General features: G+C 43.6%; 1 protein-coding gene across 3 annotated transcripts in view; it reads right to left on the bottom strand.

The window, feature by feature from the left end:
- Positions 1-17413, bottom strand: part of TRANK1 (tetratricopeptide repeat and ankyrin repeat containing 1) — a 97055-nt gene that overhangs the window by 45982 nt on the left and 33660 nt on the right. For all 3 annotated transcript variants that reach the window (XM_055558724.1, XM_055558725.1, XM_055558726.1), the window contains 4 exons: positions 14879-14962; positions 14152-14290; positions 11865-11996; positions 6588-6758 (listed from right to left, as the gene is read on the bottom strand). In XM_055558724.1, coding sequence (XP_055414699.1) covers positions 6588-6758; positions 11865-11996; positions 14152-14290; positions 14879-14962 — 526 coding nt within the window. The remainder of the gene's footprint in view (positions 1-6587; positions 6759-11864; positions 11997-14151; positions 14291-14878; positions 14963-17413) is intronic.

Below are 17413 nucleotides of genomic sequence, written 5' to 3'. Positions count from 1 at the left end.
CAAAAGATTGGGTCAGAGAGCCAGAAACACACACACACATACCAACTTCCCGGGCAAACCCCCACTGCCTTCTAATCAAGAGACTTTCCAGTGCCAGACAGAAGCAAGACCACTCTAGCACTAACCTCTAGAGAAAAGGAAGTGGAAACCCTTGGCACAGGAAGACCCACATCACCTAAGCTAGCAGCCGGCTCTGAGGCAGAGAACATGAACCATGTGGTTTAAGAGTGACTGAACAATACCCCTGGGCCTGGCATCCCACCTTCATCCTAGAATGCCTCTGAAGACACAAAAACAGTGATAATGCACAATACAGGAATAGAACCTTTGCTAAAGGAGGAACTGCCTTCTCCACCAAGCAGATGGAAACCTGGCCACTTGTCCCCTGCCTCCTGCCTCATGGCATCAGTCTTCCACCGGGGCAGTTAGTTTAGTATAAAATCATTTGAAACTGAACAGAAAGATTACCAAGCTTGACAGTAGAGACAGTTAGATGCAGCTGTATAATAATGGGTGGCTGTGTGGTTCAGAATAATTAAGAAGGTGGTTATAGACCAGAGAAAGGTACAGAAATCAGGCAAGAAACTAGAGAGTGATATCAGCAACACAGCAAAGCATAAAAGGAAATGTGCTGAAACACTGACAGTAGTAGCTGTGGGTCGGCACCTCTGGGGAGATGCACCTGATTTATTACTCTGAGCCTGTCTGCTTTTTCCTAAATTTTCTATAAGCTTAAGAGAGAGAAGACACGTTGGGTTATAAGGTTGTTCATACATTATAATCACAGGTTTTTTAGAAAGATGACTATGTAAGTAATGAACAACCAAAAGACTAGATAAAAATATGCCAAAGTGTAATTACAATAAAGTTCTGTTTTTATTTTTATTTATTTAAAAAATGTATTTATTTTTCTCTTTTTTGGCTGCTTCCCAAGACATGTGGGATCTTAGTTCCCCGACTAGGGATGGAACCTGTGCCCCCTGCAGTGTAAGTATGGAATCCTAACCAGTGGCTGAAGGGAAGTCCCTCTGTGTTTATACAAAATGATATTTTTACAAATTTTCTACAATGGTCATATTTAATAGATATATACAAGCAGATTCAAAATTAAAATTAAAAGAGATCGTTTAAAGCTGCAGTAGTGCTCAGCTGTAATAGTTCTTGTTGTGTGTGTTAGTTGCTCAGGTGTGTCTGACTCTTTGTGACCATATAGATTGTAGCCCATTAGGCTCTTCTGTCCATGGGATTTTCCAGGGAAGAATACTGGAGTGGGTGCCATTTCCTCCTCCAGAGGATCTTCCCGACCCAGGGATCAAACCCACATCTCCTATGTCTCCTGCATTACAGGCAGATTCTTCTTGTTAAAAAACAGAAATATATCATTTCAAAAGGAGATTTTGCTTTTGTGTGAAATCTTCCTTTCGAGGTAAAAAATATGAAACTGACAAGCTTTATTACAAACACTTTATCAAGTGAAATTTATGTAGCCATCACATTTTTATAAAAGAAAATTAAAATATATAACTGTAAATGCATGGAATAAAAGTAAATGACCAAATCACAACTATATTAATGTTTCCAGGTAGGTGGGTTTATGAAGAATATTTTCTTTTTTTAAAAAAGAATCTACTGATTTTATAATAAAGAAAAAGTATCATCAATATCGCATGCCTTCATTTACTGAAAAAGAGGGCATTTTGTGGTGCTAAGGGACTCAAGGTTGATACACCATGGCCTCTGAGTCACAGGCTCCATCTATGGGGGAAACACACACAGAGAAGGTCAGAGTCCTCTTAGTCCTGGGCAAGAGGCACCTTCACAGAGCAGAAAGCAGCTGGTGCCTCGGGGAGGACCAGAGAGAAAGGCTTCAGATGCCTGCATTTATTCACTGAAAAGCCATGCACCAGTGAATCAAAGGAAAAATCACCACCGACCGAGAACAGTAACAATAGAGGCTCCAGTCTCCCTGGTCCTGACGGCAGTCCAGCTGCTAGAGAAGGTGGACATGCTGCCATCTAGTGGTTGTCATGAGAGGCAGGGAAAGACAGGTAACCCTGACCTCTCAGGTTCACCCCGCCCCCAACCTCCCTACCGCCCTGTGGGCCCTGCCTTCCCCCGGCAGCTAGTGAGAAAGGCCCTGCCCTGAATCTGCTGAATCAAAATCTGCATTTAAAAAGCTCCCAAAGGATTCACGTGCATGTTAATGGAAGTTCTTATTTAGAGAACAGCAGAAATCTTCACCAAGACCCTATATTTCTCAGGCTTTCTCATCTACATGCAAAAGCCACCCAAAGATAACCATCTCCATTTTCATCAGAATGGGGCACAGTATCTGCCAGAAAGAGCCAAAGGTGAGAACATCTTTTATCCTAGCCTATATCCTAGCTGTTCATCTGGGCACAGAAGCTAGTGTCCTAATGATGCTTTACTCAGGACCACAGATGTGAAAAACGAAACCCATCAAGTGGACTTCCCTGGTGGTACAGCGGACAAGAATCTGCCTGCCAACGCAGCGGACATGGGTTCGATATCTGGTCCAGAAAGATTCCACATTCCTCAGAGCAACTAAAGCCCCTGCACCACAACTACTGAGCCTGTGCTCTAGAGCCTGCGAGCCCGTAGGTCTCACCTCCTGAAGCCCGTTCGCCTAGAGCCTGTGCTCTGCAGCAAGAGAAGTCACCACAATGAGAAGTGCACGATAGGCTTGTGCACAGCAACAAAGCCCCAGCACAGCCAAAAATAAACAAACTCTTGTTGTGGTTTAGTTGCAAAGTCGTGTCTGACTCATTTGTGACCCCATGGACTGTAGCCCACCAGGTTCCTCTGTCCATGGGATTTCCCAAGCAAGAATACTGGAGTGGGTTGCCAGGCGATCTTGCCGACCCAGGGATCAAACCCACATCTCCTGCATTGGCAAGTGAGTTCTTTACCACTGAACCACAGGGGAAGCCCTAAAAATAAATAAATGAAGTTTTAAAAAAACTCATCAAGTTAAAACTCAGATCAGGAGCAAGGGTACCAATCCCCTAGGTAGCATCTCTTTCTAAAAATAATGGTTCCATTGTGCCCACTAATGTGTGAATGGGGAGAGATTAAAATCCATATAATCTTCATTTTTATGAAGATCTACCTTCATTCCCATGGCCCCAGGCCCTCCTTCTGCCCTTCCCTCCCACTTCTCAACTACTACTCTGCACAGAAAACCATTCTGGGTTAAAGTCTAAAATGACACTGTCCAATACAGAGGCCCACTAACTTAATTACATAAAAATAAAGTTAATTGAATAAAATTTCATTTCTTCAGTTGCTTCTTATTGTTGTTGCTCAGTCGCTCAGCCATGTCTGACTCTTTGCAGCCCCATGGACTGCAGCACGCCAGGCTTCCCTGTGTTTCACTGTCTCCCAGAATTTGCTCAAACTCATGTCCACTGAGTCAGTGATGCCATCCAACCATCTCATCCTCTGTCGCGCCCCCTTCTCCTCCTGCCTTCAATCTTTCCCAGCATCATGGTCTTTTCCAATGAGTTGGCTCTTTCACATCAGGTGGCCAAACTATTAGAGTTTCAGCTTCAGCATCAGTCCTTCCAAGGACTATTCAGGACTGATTTCCTTTAGGATTGACTGGTTTGATTTCTTTGCTGTACTAGGGACTGTCATGAGTCTTCTCCAACACCACAGATCAAAAGCATCAATCTTTGCTGCTCAGCCTTCTTTATGGTCCAACTCTCACATCCATACATGACCACTGGAAAAACCATAGCTTTGACTAGACAGACCTTTGTTGGCAAATAATGTGCTTTTTAATATGCTGCCTAGGTTTGTCAAAGCTTTTCTTCCAAGAAGCAAGCATCTTGTAATTTCATGGCTGCAGTCACCATCTGCAGTGACTTTGGAGCCCAAGAAAATAAAGTCTGTCACTGTTTCCACTGTTTCCCCATCTATTTACCATGAAGTGATGGGACCGGATGCCATGATCTTAGTTTTTTGAATGTCGAGCGAGTGAGTGTGTGTGTCTGTGTGTATGTGTTGGGGGTGGAGGGGTCAATTTTCCCCCTCAGGAGGTCGTGAGGAAAACAAACCCCAGTGTGGCCAGGTGGAAGACAGCCTATTCAAAATGACCTAAGCACCCAAAATGACTTAGACATGGTCCAGACATCATGGATGTTCGTGCCCCCCAGAGAGGAACTGGGCCTCTAGCACTCATCTTTTCCAAGTTCCTCTGACCTTTGCTCTCCCTCCTTTCACCTGAAAGATTTTTTCCCCACACCTGAAAGCTTGCCTGATCATTCCTGGGGAAATTAAATCCCAGGAGATAAGAGGAAAATAGTCTTCCAGACCCAGGGGAAAACGATAGAAACAGTCCCCCATTCAAGTTATGTTTCTGTGTCTAAGAATTGCCAACAGTCACATCCTCTTTCAGGGCCCCTTCCCAATAGTACAGGTGCTCTTCTAGATGGCCTCTATGTGCTCAAAGCAACAGGAAAAGACTAGGTTTCGCCACTTCTCTGACCGTTTCCTTGTTTTCTTTGGAGGGCTCACCTGCCGTGCCATGTCAAACTTCGAAAAAATACATGCCTGTGCTTTTCTCCTTCCTTGTGAATCTAACATAGGGAAGATCCACTTAAAAATCCAAAGGAGGATAACAAAGGGAGGGAGGGCTGGGTGAAGGAATCCTGGATGCCTGTTAGCCCACACCCGGCAGAGCCCCACTGGTTTCTGTCTCAACGTGTGAAAGATGCTCAGTCCTCATTTTATCCACTTGATGATGATTCCCCTTCTGAATACCTGACGAGGCCTAGGAAGTACTGGACTCCTTGAATCCATAACTGCTAACAGGATCCAAGGAGTTTTCAATCACTGGCAGAAAAAGAAATGATCCTCCTGAACATAAAACAGTCAAGAAACCCTATCAACTCTATGACGTGACCATAGACTCTAGAATAACAACAGCAACAACAAAGATAGCAGCAGGCACGTTTTCCTGCTTCTTAAAGGAAGGGGGCTGGGATACTTATATACGCACACAAGTTTTTAAAGTTAAAAAAAAAAAGAAACGGAATCAGATAGAGTTCTTAAAAATTAAAACTGAGTTTCAAATTAAAAAATGCAATAGACAAGCTAAATTGTAAAAGGAAAAGCTAAAGTCCTAGTTAAAGATCTGGAAAGAAAAAAGAAAAAGAGATAGAAAGCGTTAAGGAAAGCAGAGGGGAAGCTCATCTATGTGAAAGTGGTGGCAAAGAGATAGTGGAAGGAAACAAAAGTGATGGAAGATCATTTCCCTGAGCTAAAAAAAGTTAGACTAAAAGGGATCATAAGGTGCTAAGCAAGAAGAATGAATAAGATACAGTCCAGGGAAATTCCAGAACTCTAAGGACAGGAAATTCTAGAAGGGACAATAAATAAGACTGACATTACTTCCAATCAGTAATGGAGGCGAGAATACAAAGTTGTGAGGAACGAGGTTTTACAGCATATTTCACAAATCCAAGAGATCACAGACTGTCACACACCAGAAAAGGCTGCCATTAAACTGTGACACATCACTGATCACGAAACGCAATCCAATTCAAAGATGGCAAAATGTGGGGGAAAGTGCAACTGAGGATCGATGAAACACAAGGCCTAAATGCAGACCAAGTCTCGATCTAAGGACAGAATAAAGACATTTCCAAAACCCTGTAAGTCTACTATGCACGTCTCCTCACTGAAAAACTTACTGGAGTTGGTACTTAGCAGAGCAAGAAAGAAATCTAGACAGACAGCATGAGTCACAAGTGCTGCATGTGAGTGCAAGAACGGAAAAAAGCATACGTGTGCTGGGGCTGCAGTCTAAATACAAGTCTAAACAAACCTAAAATCATTTGTGTGTACTTACACATCTGTACACACGCACATATATACAGTGATGTGTTTGTATGCGTCATCAAACTAGGATGCTTAGAGAGTATAATATTTCAAGAGCAAAGTTTTCAGGACATTTGATGATTCTTCTCATTGGGTGCAATATGCTACTAGTTGTAGAAATCATACTTCCATATAAAGGCAATTTAATGTTTTTTCAATTTTTAGAATCAGTCTATAGGTGAAGCACAGAAAATCCAGAATTAAGGAACAGAATGTAAATGGCACAAATCACTTTACTAGGCAAAATTCAACAACAAGGGCTGACTTGCTGCGTTTTATCTTTACAGAGTCAGTCCATAGATGCTATCCACATTGACAGATTAAGAAATAGAGTTACAAATGTACTTTTAATTGTTGGCTGTGGTTGTTTCTCAGAAGTGGGCTTGATTTTTGTTATCTCCTGTTCTGTCTGATTTTTTTCTTTTTTACTATGTGCATGCATGGGAAAAAAAAACTCATGCTTACTGCCCAAGGGTAGACTTGGCCAAGTTCCTAGAATGTAGTAGACACTTTTTAAATAACAGTTGTCTCATTCTGTCTTTCAAAAAAAGCACGCAAGCTTTCCAAAGACTGGGAGGTCTCACTTTCATCTTCATGTGCTAAGACAAGATATACTGATTTGTACCTAATTTCACAGAACCAGTTTTGCTGCCTCGAAAAAGTTAATTCCCTGGAAGCTGTACCTGAGAGGTCCTTAGAACACGCTGCCAGCTTTTCCAAGTGGCTGTTGATTTTGTCAATGGCTCTGAAGTTCTTGTTCCTCTTCAGCACATCCACGGCAGACCGGGACTGTCGATCCACCAGGGTGGGGTCAGCCCCAAAGCGCAGGAGCATCTGTACATCCTCTGTTTGCCCTAGAGCAGGCCAAAGTGAGAAGGGGGGGTTGTCACGGTTTCTTTCATAAGGAGAGGTCCCCATGAGCACACGTCCGCCTGGTTCCCAGCCTGAGTGGCCTGGGGCAAAGGGGCCAGAGTCCCTCTGTTTACAGAAGCTGAACTGCTGGCCTTGGGCAATCCAGCCGAGTCTCCGGAGCCAGGAGTCCTATGTGGAGTGGGAAGGACAATAGCTTTTAAGAGGTTCAGAAGTGCACTCCTCTCTACCTTTCTCCCATCTCCTTGGCAACAAGCAAGGAGAGAGGGACTCTTGTTACTAGGCAACAGTTACAGCTGTAAGGATGACAGAAAGCTGTGACTTCAGATTTCTTTATTCCTTAGAGAGGAAACAGAACATACTTCCAAAAAAAAACACACAACAGTCTGGAGACAAGAGAAGAAAGTGGCAATTGTTTTTGCATCAGGGTTTTCTTCACTGTTTGAACCTTCGTTAACCCCACGTCTGGCTGCTGGCTGCATTTGCTGCTTTAACATTTATTTGCCAAGCATCAAGGGGTCTCTGTGATCATAGATACAACTGTTTTCAGAATATAACAGGTATATCCCTGGAGGTACGAAGACTTATGTGAGCACCGAGAGTTACAAGAATCAGTGCCTAATTCCCAGCTTCCAAACATGTGCTTTCTGACAATTCACCACGTTGACAGAGCACCTCTACACCAGACAACACCCTGCTTGTGATGCTGTCCTTTCCCATCTCCCCAGTCACAACTGCTCGCCTCTCATTTTACAAAAATAAGGCAAAATTTAAAGTCATACTTCTCACCTATCAAGCATCACACTGTGAAAGGCAAAATTTTCAGACCCTGAGACTTTCAACCCCTGGTATACACACACCTTCTCCCAGTTATCCATTTAATACTAATCTAAACTCTGCTGTGATGAGACTTTGCAAATGTATTTAACTTCCCAAAGCAGTTGACCTTAAGATGGGGAGATTAACCTGGTCTGATCACATGAGCCCTAAAGATCAAAGGTCTAGAGGTCAGAGATGGAAGAGCACAGAGATTCAGAGTATGAGGGATCTGACGCACAAGAAGTTCTCTCCTGCCGGCTTCGAAGACAGAGGAGGCCATTAGACAAAGAATACGTGTGGTGTGTGGAAACTGACAGCAGCCCCTGGCCGATAGCCAGAAAGAAAACGGGGACCTCGGTCCTACAACCCCTTCATGGATCACAGCCCTGTCATGGCGAATGGGCTTGCATAACTCAGTGAAGCTATGAGCCATTCTGTGCAGAAACGTGGTTCACGGGAGGAGGGAGTGGCAAACGACTCCACTATTTTTGCCACAAGAAACTTGTGAGCAGTGTGAAAAGGCAAAAAGATATGATACCAGAAGATGAGCTCCCCCAGGTTGGAAGGTGTCCAATATGCTATTAGGCAATTACTAATAGCTCCAGAAAGAATGAAGAGGCTGGACCAACGTGGAAATGATGCCCAGCTGTGGATGAGATCACCACCCCAAACGTGGTGGTGAAAGTAAAGTCCAATGCTATAAAGAACAATGTTGCATAGGAACCTGGAATGTTAGGTCCATGAATCAAGGTAAATTGGAAGTGGTCAAGCAGGAGACGGCAAGAGTGAACATCAGTATCTTAGGAATCAGTGAACTAAAATGGACAGGAATGGGCGAATTTAATTCAGAGGACCATTGTATCTACTACTGTGGACAAGAATCTCTTTGAAGATATGGAGTAACTCTCATATTCAACAAAAGAGTCCGAAATGCAGTACTTAGATGCAGTCTCAAAAATGACAGAATGATCTCTGTTCATTTCCAAGGCAAACCATTCAACATCACAGTAATCCAAGTCTAGGTCCCAACCAATAATGCCAAAGAAGCTGAAGTTGAACAGTTCTATAAAGACCTACAAGACCTTCTAAAAATAACACCAAAAAAAGATGTCCTTTTCATCACAGAGAATTGGAATGCCAAAGTAGGAAGTCAAAGAGATACCTGGAGTAACAGGCAAGTTTGGCCCTGGAATACAAAATGAAACAGGGCAAAGGCTGACAGAGTTTTGCCAAAAGAACGCACTGGTCATAGCAAACACCGTCTTCCAAAAACACAAGAGATGACTCTACACATGGACATCACCAGATGGTCAATACCGAAATCAGATTGATTATATTCTTTGCAACAAAAGATGAAGAAGCCCTATACAGTCAGCAGAAACAAGACTGTGGCTCAGATCATGAGCTCCTTATTGCAAAATCAGGCTTAAATTGAAGAAAGTAGGGAAAACCACTAGACCATTCAGGTATGACCTAAATCAAATCTCTTATGATTATACAGTGGAGCTGATGAATAGATTCAAGGTGTTAGATTTGGTAGACAGAGTACCTGAAGAACTATGGACAGAGGTTTGTAACATTGTACAGGAGGCGGTGACCAAAACCATCCCAAAGCAAAAGAAATGCAAGAAGGCAAAGTGGTTGTCTGAGGAGACTTTACAAGTGGCTGAGAAAAGAAGAGAAGCAAAAAGCAGTTGAGATAGGGAAAGATATACCCAACTGAATGCAGAGTTCAAGAGAATAGAGAGATAAGAAAGCCTTCTTAAGTGAAGAATGCAAAGAAATAGAGGAAAACAACAGAATTGGAAAGACTATAGAGATTTCTTCAAGAAAATTGGCGATATCAAGAGAACATTTCATACAAGGATGGATATGATAAAGGACAGAAATGGTAAGGACCTAACTGAAGCAGAAGAGATTAAGAAGAGGTGGCAAGAATACACTGAAGAACTATACAAAAAAGATCTTAATGACCCAGATAATCATGATGGTGTGACCACTCACCTAGAGCCAGACATCCTGGAGTATTAAGTCAAGTGGGCCTTAGAAAGCATTACTACGAACAAAGCTAGTAGAAGTGATGGAATTCCAGCTGAGCTATTTCAAATCCTGAAAGATTATGCTGTGAAAGTGCTATACTCAGCATGCCAGCAAATTTGGAAAACTCAGCAGTGGCCACAGGACTGGAAAAGGTCAGTTTTCATTCCAATCCCAAAGAAGGGTAATGCCAAAGAATGTTCAAACTACTGTACAACTGCACTCATTTCACATGCTAGCAAGGTAATGCTCAAAATCCTTCAAGTTAGGCTCCAGCAGTATGTGAACCAAGAAATTCCAGATGTTCAAACTGGGTTTAGAAAAGGCACAAGAACCAGAAATCAAATTGCCAACATTCATTGGATCATAGAGAAAGCAAGGGAATTCCAGAAAAACATCTACTTCTGCTTCACCGAATACTCTAAAGCCTTTGACTGTGTGGATCACAACAAACTGGAAAATCTTTAAAGAGATCGTAATACAAGACCACCTGACCTGCCTCCTGAGAAACCTGTATGCAGGTCAAGAAGCAACAGTTAGAACCAGACATGAAACAACAGACTGATTCAAAATTGGGAAATGAGTACAAGGCTGATGTTGTCACTCTGCTTATTTAACTTATACTGAGAGTACATCATACAAAATGCTGGGTTGGATGAATCACAAGCTGAAATCAAGATGGCCAGGAGAAATATCAACAATCTCTGATATGCAGATGATAACGACTTTAACTGCAGAGAGATAAGAAAAACTAAAGAGCCTCTTGAGGAGGCTGAAGGAGAGTGAAAAAGTTGGCTTAAAACTCAACAATCAAAAAAAACAAAGATCATGGCATCTGGTCCCATCACTTCATGGGAAATTGATGGGGAAAAAGGGGAAATAGTGACAGATTTTATTTTCTTGGGTTCCAAAATCACTTGAGGACAGTGACTATAGCCATGAAATTAAAAGATGCTTGCTCCTTGGAAGCAAAGCTATGACAAACCTAGACATCATATTAAAAAGCAGAGATATCACTTTGCCAACAAAAGCCTGTCTAGTCAAAGCTATGGCTTTTCCAGTAGTCATGTATGGATGTGAGAGTTGGACTATGAAGAAGGCTGAGGGTCGAAGAATTGATGCTTTTGAACTGTGGTGTTGGAGAAGACTCTTGAGAGTCCCTAGTACAGCAAGGAGATCCAACCAGTCAACCCTAAAGGAAACAACCCTGAATATTCGTTGGAAGGACTGATGCTGAAGCTGAAGCTCCAATGCTTTGGCCACCTGATGCGAAGAGCTGACTCATTGGAAAAGACCCCGATGTTTGGAAAGATTGAGGGCAGGAGGAGAAGGGGGTGACAGAGGATGAGATGGTTGGATGGCATCACTGACTCAATGGACATGTGTTTGAGCAAGCTCCGGGAGACAGTGAAGGACACGGAAGCCTGGCACGCTGCAGTCCAGGGGGTCACAAAGGGTCAGACATGACTTAGCGACTGAACAACAACAGTCCTACAAACACAAGGAACCCGATTCTGCCACAATCATGGGAGCCTGAAGGAAGGCCCAGAAATCCAGATGAGAATGCAGCTGCAGTCAATACCTTGATTTCAGCCAGGAGAGATTCTGAGCAAAAAACTCAGTCAGATCACATCGGACTAGTGACCTATAAAATAGTGAGCTAATAAATGAGTGTCATTTTAAGTCACTAAGTTTATGATGATTTGTTACACAGTAGAGAGAACAAACGCAATTACCAAAGTTGCCCCAAAGGTGGTAAAAATGTCTGATTTCCAGAGTATCAACCTAAGGGAAAATTAAGTAGCTGGCAAGCCCCTTTGAGAAGGCACCACGACCCATGAGCCTCCTACCTCCTTCCCCCAATTTTTTTTTATCTTTCATAACTACTTACAGAAAATTTAATATACTTAGGTTGTTTTAGTGTTCTCTGTAGTAATAATAATTTTGTAATAATTAAATCCAGAAAAAAATACTTAATCTTGAGTCACAGAATTTTTTTAATTTAAATCTATGTAAGTTCTTTTTCTCAAGAAGAGTTATCACTAGGTAAGATTTTCAAGCACAAAATGTATCAGAAAAAGCTTTTTTCTGAAAAGCAAACTGAAAATACAAAAAGAAAAGGGGGTGCATAATTTGATATTTTTGATTATTAAAGCCCGTCACGGGATGGAATAGGTAAAGTGGTCAGTTGTGTGGGTTCCCTACACCCGAGTCTGAATGGTGCTGCCACTTACGCTTGGTGAGGTACCCTGGCGAGTGGGCGGCAACCACGTGGAGGACAGTGCAGCCATCCTCATCCTTCTGGTTGATGCGACCTTTCAACTCGGGCTTGTAGTCCATTAACCACCTGAAAAGATGGCTTTCCCCTGAAGGAATGAATGAGTGGTGTTATTTCCAGCAGACCAGAAAGCAGCAAAGCAAATCACTGTGCACACCAAGGGAGCCCAAGGGGACATCCAACATACACTGTCCCTGGCCACACACAGGTGTGGAGACGGAGTTTGTGTGTCGGTGTTTTTTGTTTTTATTTTTTAAAAACCTTTGGCCACACCACGCAGCATGTGCGATCTTAGTTCCCCGACCAGAGATCAAATCTGTGCCCCCCTGCATTGGAAGTACGGAGTCTTAATCACTGGACTGCCACGGAAGTCCCAAAATGTGTGTGTTGAAAGCACAAGTCATAGGAAGTTATTCATAGAAAACTTAAGTTCAATTCCCTAGAAGCAGAGCTGTGCTTAGTTGCTCAGTCATGTCCAACTCTTCGTGACCCTTTGGACTGTAGCCCACCAGGCTCCTATGTCCATGGGACTTCTCAGGCAAGAATACTGGAGTGGGTTGCCATTTCCTCCTCCAGGGGAATCTTTCTGACCTAGGGGTCAAACCCATGTCTCCTGTGTCTCCTACACTGCAGGCAAAGTTTTTACCCACCGAGCCATCGGGGAAGCCCCACTTCCTAGAAGCACAGCCTGTGACAAGGATTCTTGTATGTGTGATTTATTGGCAGAGGGAGCTGGGGAGAAAGAGAGGAGGGAAGCAGGGCAGGGGATGGAAGCAAGCAGAGATGTGGCCTCAGCTGAGCGGCCTTCAGCCTCCACCCACGGGGAGCTTGTGGACCAGGAACTGCACCACAGCACTGACCCACCTTGAGGTAGGTGCTCTCCTTCCGCACCCCAGTGGCAGTCAATCCAGAGCTACAGACCCGCCCCCAGGGAGGGAGGGGGTGCCTACTGGCAAAGAGCAGCTCACTGGCAAACAAGGCGGCTGTGGTATAGCCGAGACGGGGGCACTGGTCATAGAGGACCGGGGCAGGGGCCAGCAGCACCCCACTGCATGTCTATAGAGAGGACAGAGATTTCAAATTCCTCTTAGACTCCTTCCAGTGGGTTCTGAAAAGCCGCACAGTTCTGCCAACTCTGTGGACACCATTTGTCACCATGTCAGAGTTTTCCTCTGAGAAGAGAATCAGGCCTAAATTCGAAGACTTGATCTTATCCACACCTGCCTGTAACCACAGGAACAAACTTAAAAAGTAGACACAGAGAGGGACTGTGACTTTCATACCCAGAGATGCTCCTAATTTGAAACTGGGAGCATTGGATTAGATTGCTTTTATTCAGACTTTATACTTTTAAATAATTTAGTCACCAAAATGTGTATATGTAAATGCTCGTATGGATTCTCCAGTGGATGGAATGCATAATGGCAGGGTAAATCTGGCTGAAGCAAAGACGGTGGCTCGGGTCTTTAAGCCCCTGGCCACGCCACTCCTATCCTGAGAAGATGCTATAGCCTGGAAGGGGAAGACAGTGTAGACAAGTCCTCTTGGTTCCTTCTGGCTCTAAGACTGTTTGGGTCAGTATCCAACACTGATGCTACATATGCTTGGGAAAAAAAAAACAAACAGGCTTCTATCTAAGGTATAAATGTGGATATTGTATGTGTGCGTGTTTTAATGATAAAAATATTTTTAAATTTATATCCTATAGCCAGGTGGTAAAGATTAAAAATGCAAAAAAAGTATATATATATATGAAAACAGGATTACTTAAAAAAAAACACACACACAAGCCAACTGTATCAGCAATAGCCAGTGTTTACCTTGGGATTCCCCCTACATACACATTAGTTGGTCCTCTGGTTGAGAGGGAAAAATGAACCCGGAAAAAGACCACGGCTGACTTGGCCAACAGGAAGAAATTCCACAGCTCCCTTGAGAGCTCTGTCCAGCAAAGGCTGTCTGTCCCAAGGCCCATTTTTGAATCCCAGGGCCCCAGTCTGCTGCCAGCATCTGTCTGAGAACACAGAATCCTTTCAGTGTGGGCCTCCTGTAGCTGTGAGGTCCCAGGAGAAAGGAAAAGTGGTACTATTTCCTTGCTGTCTTCATATATTTGAATAATCCAATCATTGACTATTCAGATCATCTGAATATTCCACATCTACGCGGCCACATTCTGGTTTCGCAGACCCCGAGGTCTGAGCTGGAGGGCAGCGTGGAGGGCGTACCACCAGGAAAGAACTCACCGGCCTGGATGCAGAGGCGCATGAGGGTGTGCAGAGGGTACGGTCCTATGCTCTCCACATTGGCACCCATGCAGACGAGCCACTGCACTAGCCTGGGCACCTGTTCCACTTTCTCGTAAGGTCCGACGCAGACGTATTTCTAGGGGAAAAAACACACAGGAAGAATTACGGCAGCTGCCACATCAATATGAAACTTCAGACTCTCCTTCCCCATAAAGTTTGGGGTTTTTTCCTTCAAGTTTTATTGAGATATAAACGACATACAGAGCTGTACACATTTAAGGTGTACAGCATAATAATTTGACTTAGGTACATCATGAAATGATTATTACAAGTTTAGTGAATATCCTTCATCTCATAGAGATACAAAATTAAAAAAAAAATTTTTGTGATGATAACTCTTAGGATTTACTCTCTCAACAACTTTCATACATAACACATCACAGTGTAAATTATATTTATCACGTTGTACTTATTTATCATCCCTAATACTTATTTATCATATAACTGGAAGCTGGTGCCTTTTGATTGCCTTCGTCCAATTCCCCCTCATCCCAGCCCCCACCCAAAGAGTTTAGAATCAGTAAACCCCTGATTCGCTGTGGCCACAGCCTACAATCACCATAAACAACAAATCCACAGTGAGGCAGCTGAAGGGGAGGGTCCCAGTCACCATAAGTGGGGAGAGGTCTGACTTGAAACCGTGCATGTCAAGGAGCTACCTTACCTCAAAGAGACTTTTCAGTGATAAATCTGGGACGTGGAGATTTCTCGGAAGCCGGTCTTTCTTCATTGACAGAAGCAGAAATGACTGATGAAAGGGGAGAAACAGAAAAGGCAGGAACAATTATGTTCTCCATATGGGTTATTAAAACAAAAGTAATCTTAAGCTTTAGGAACTTTAGGAACTCAGAAACAAAAGACAAAACCGGACAGCTTCCAGCCCTGGTTCTTTTTTTAAGCCACCAGCCAAACTCTTTGGCCTTAACCATGATAATCCAAGTGTCTCTGTCTGGTGAAATTCCTATTTGTGCTGAGATATGGGTTTTCTCCACCTTTCCTCAAAGCCTGCTGAAGACGGGAGCAGCTGACGGCGGGCAGCACTGGGAGAGCACAGGGGCAGGGAGGTAAAGAAGTAATCTCCTGCAACGTTCTTAAAGCTCAGCAAGCAGAGGAAACACATCCTTTTGAAATAACCCATCCCAATTTATTCTTCAGTACCTTAGAGCTATTTGGGGTCCATGAGACCCTATTGGGGGCTGTGTTGGAGCGGCTCCTATCAGAGTGGGAGCTGACTGTGCACGTCTCTTCCAAATCCAAGCCCTGCTGTTGACTTAGCAGCTTGAGACTGGCCATGGAAATCGAGAGCATTTACACTATCAGTCAGTCAGTTCAGTGGCTCAGTCATGTCCGACTCTGCGACCCCATGAACCTCAGCACGTCAGGCCTCCCTGTCCATCGCCAACTCCCGGAGTTTATCCAAACTCGTGTCCATTAAGTCGGTGATGCCATCTAACCATCTCACCCTCTGTCGTCCCCTTCTCCTCCTGCCTTCACTCTTTCCCAGCATCAGGGTCTTTTCAAATGAGTCAGCTCTTCGCATCAGGTGGCCAAAATATTGGAGTTTCAGCTTCAACATTAGTCCTTCCAATGAACACCCAGGATTGATCCCCTTTAGGATGGACTGGTTGGATCTCCTTGCAGTCCAAGGGACTCTCAAGAGTCTTCTCCAACACCACAGTTCAAAAGCATCAATTCTTCAGCGCTCAGCTTTCTTTATAGTCCAACTCTCACATCCATACCTGACTACTGGAAAAACCATAGCCTTGACTAGATGGACCTTTGTTGACAAAGTAATGTCTCTGCTTTTTAATATGCTGTCTAGATTCATCGTAATGTTCCTTCCAAGGAGTTGAGTGTCTTTTAATTTCATGGCTGCAATCACCATCTGCAGTGATTTTTGAGCCCAGAAAAATAAAGTCAGTCACTGTTTCCTCTGTTTCCCCATCTATTTGCGATGAAGTGATGGGACCGGATGCCATGATGTTAGTTTTCTGAATGTTGACCTTTAAGCCAACTTTTTCACTCTCCTCTTTCACTTTCATCAAGAGGCTCTTTAGTTCTTCTTCACTTTCTGCCATAAGGGTGGTGTCATCTGCGTATCTGAGGTTATTGATATTTCTCCCGGCAATCTTGATTCCAGCTTGTGCTTCTTCCAGCCCAAGTGTTTCTCATGATGTACTCTGCATATAAGTTAAATAAGCAGGGTGACAATATATAGCCTTGATATACTCCTTTTCCTATTTGGAACCAGTCTCTTGTTCCATGTCCAGTTCTCACTGTTGCTTCCTGACCTGCATATAGGTTTCTCAAGACGCAGGTCAGGTGGTCTGGTATTCCCATCTCTTTCAGAATTTTCCACAATTTATTGTGGTCCACACAGTATTGACTATGCCAAAGGCTTTGGCATAGTCAATAAAGCAGAAATAGATGTTTTTCTGGAACTCTCTTGCTTTTTCCATGATCCAGCGCATGTTGGCAATTTGATCTCTGGTTCCTCTGCCTTTTCTAAAACCAGCTTGAACATCTGGAAGTTTCTGGTTCACGTATTGCTGAAGCCTGGCTTGGAGAATTTTGAGCATTACTTTACTAGCGTGTGAGATGAGTGCAATTGTGCGGTAGTTTGAGCATTCTTTGGCATTGCCTTTCTTGAAGTGGCAAATGCCACAAATCAGGATTTTTTTTCCCTCGAAAACCCTATTGTTAAGTCAGTGACCCTAAACTAAATCTGAGAGAAGTTAAGCAAGTTTTCCTTTTCAGACAGTTAGCACATCCTGAGAGGTCCCTACTGGGATCATCCAGGTACGCTGGCTGGTCCAGGAGTTCTAGGCTTGGCATGACCTTGACTGGTGATCCAGACTCAGGATCCACTTCCCTCATGTATGCTCTTGCAAGTGGGCATGGGACCACCAGAACTCAGCCTGTGGCTACATCTTGCTTCCAACTTATTTCGGTTTGATACCCACATTATTATTTTCTTTTTAATTTTTTAAATTTATTTATTTGGCTGCACCAGGTCTTAGCTGTGGCGTGCGGGATTTTCCATCTTTGTTGCCACATGCAGGATCTTTAGTTATGCCATGCAAATCCTTAGTTGTGGCATGTGGGGTCTAGTTCCCTGACCAGGGATCCAACCCAGCCCCCTGCATTGGGAGCTCAAGTCTTAGCCTCTAGACCACCAGTGGGTGATGCCCACTCCTAA

The sequence above is a fragment of the Bubalus kerabau genome, chromosome 20 (assembly GCF_029407905.1).
Source record: "Bubalus kerabau isolate K-KA32 ecotype Philippines breed swamp buffalo chromosome 20, PCC_UOA_SB_1v2, whole genome shotgun sequence".
In the NCBI taxonomy this organism is placed as follows: domain Eukaryota; kingdom Metazoa; phylum Chordata; class Mammalia; order Artiodactyla; family Bovidae; genus Bubalus; species Bubalus kerabau.
This window is presented reverse-complemented; position numbering and strand designations above follow the sequence as displayed.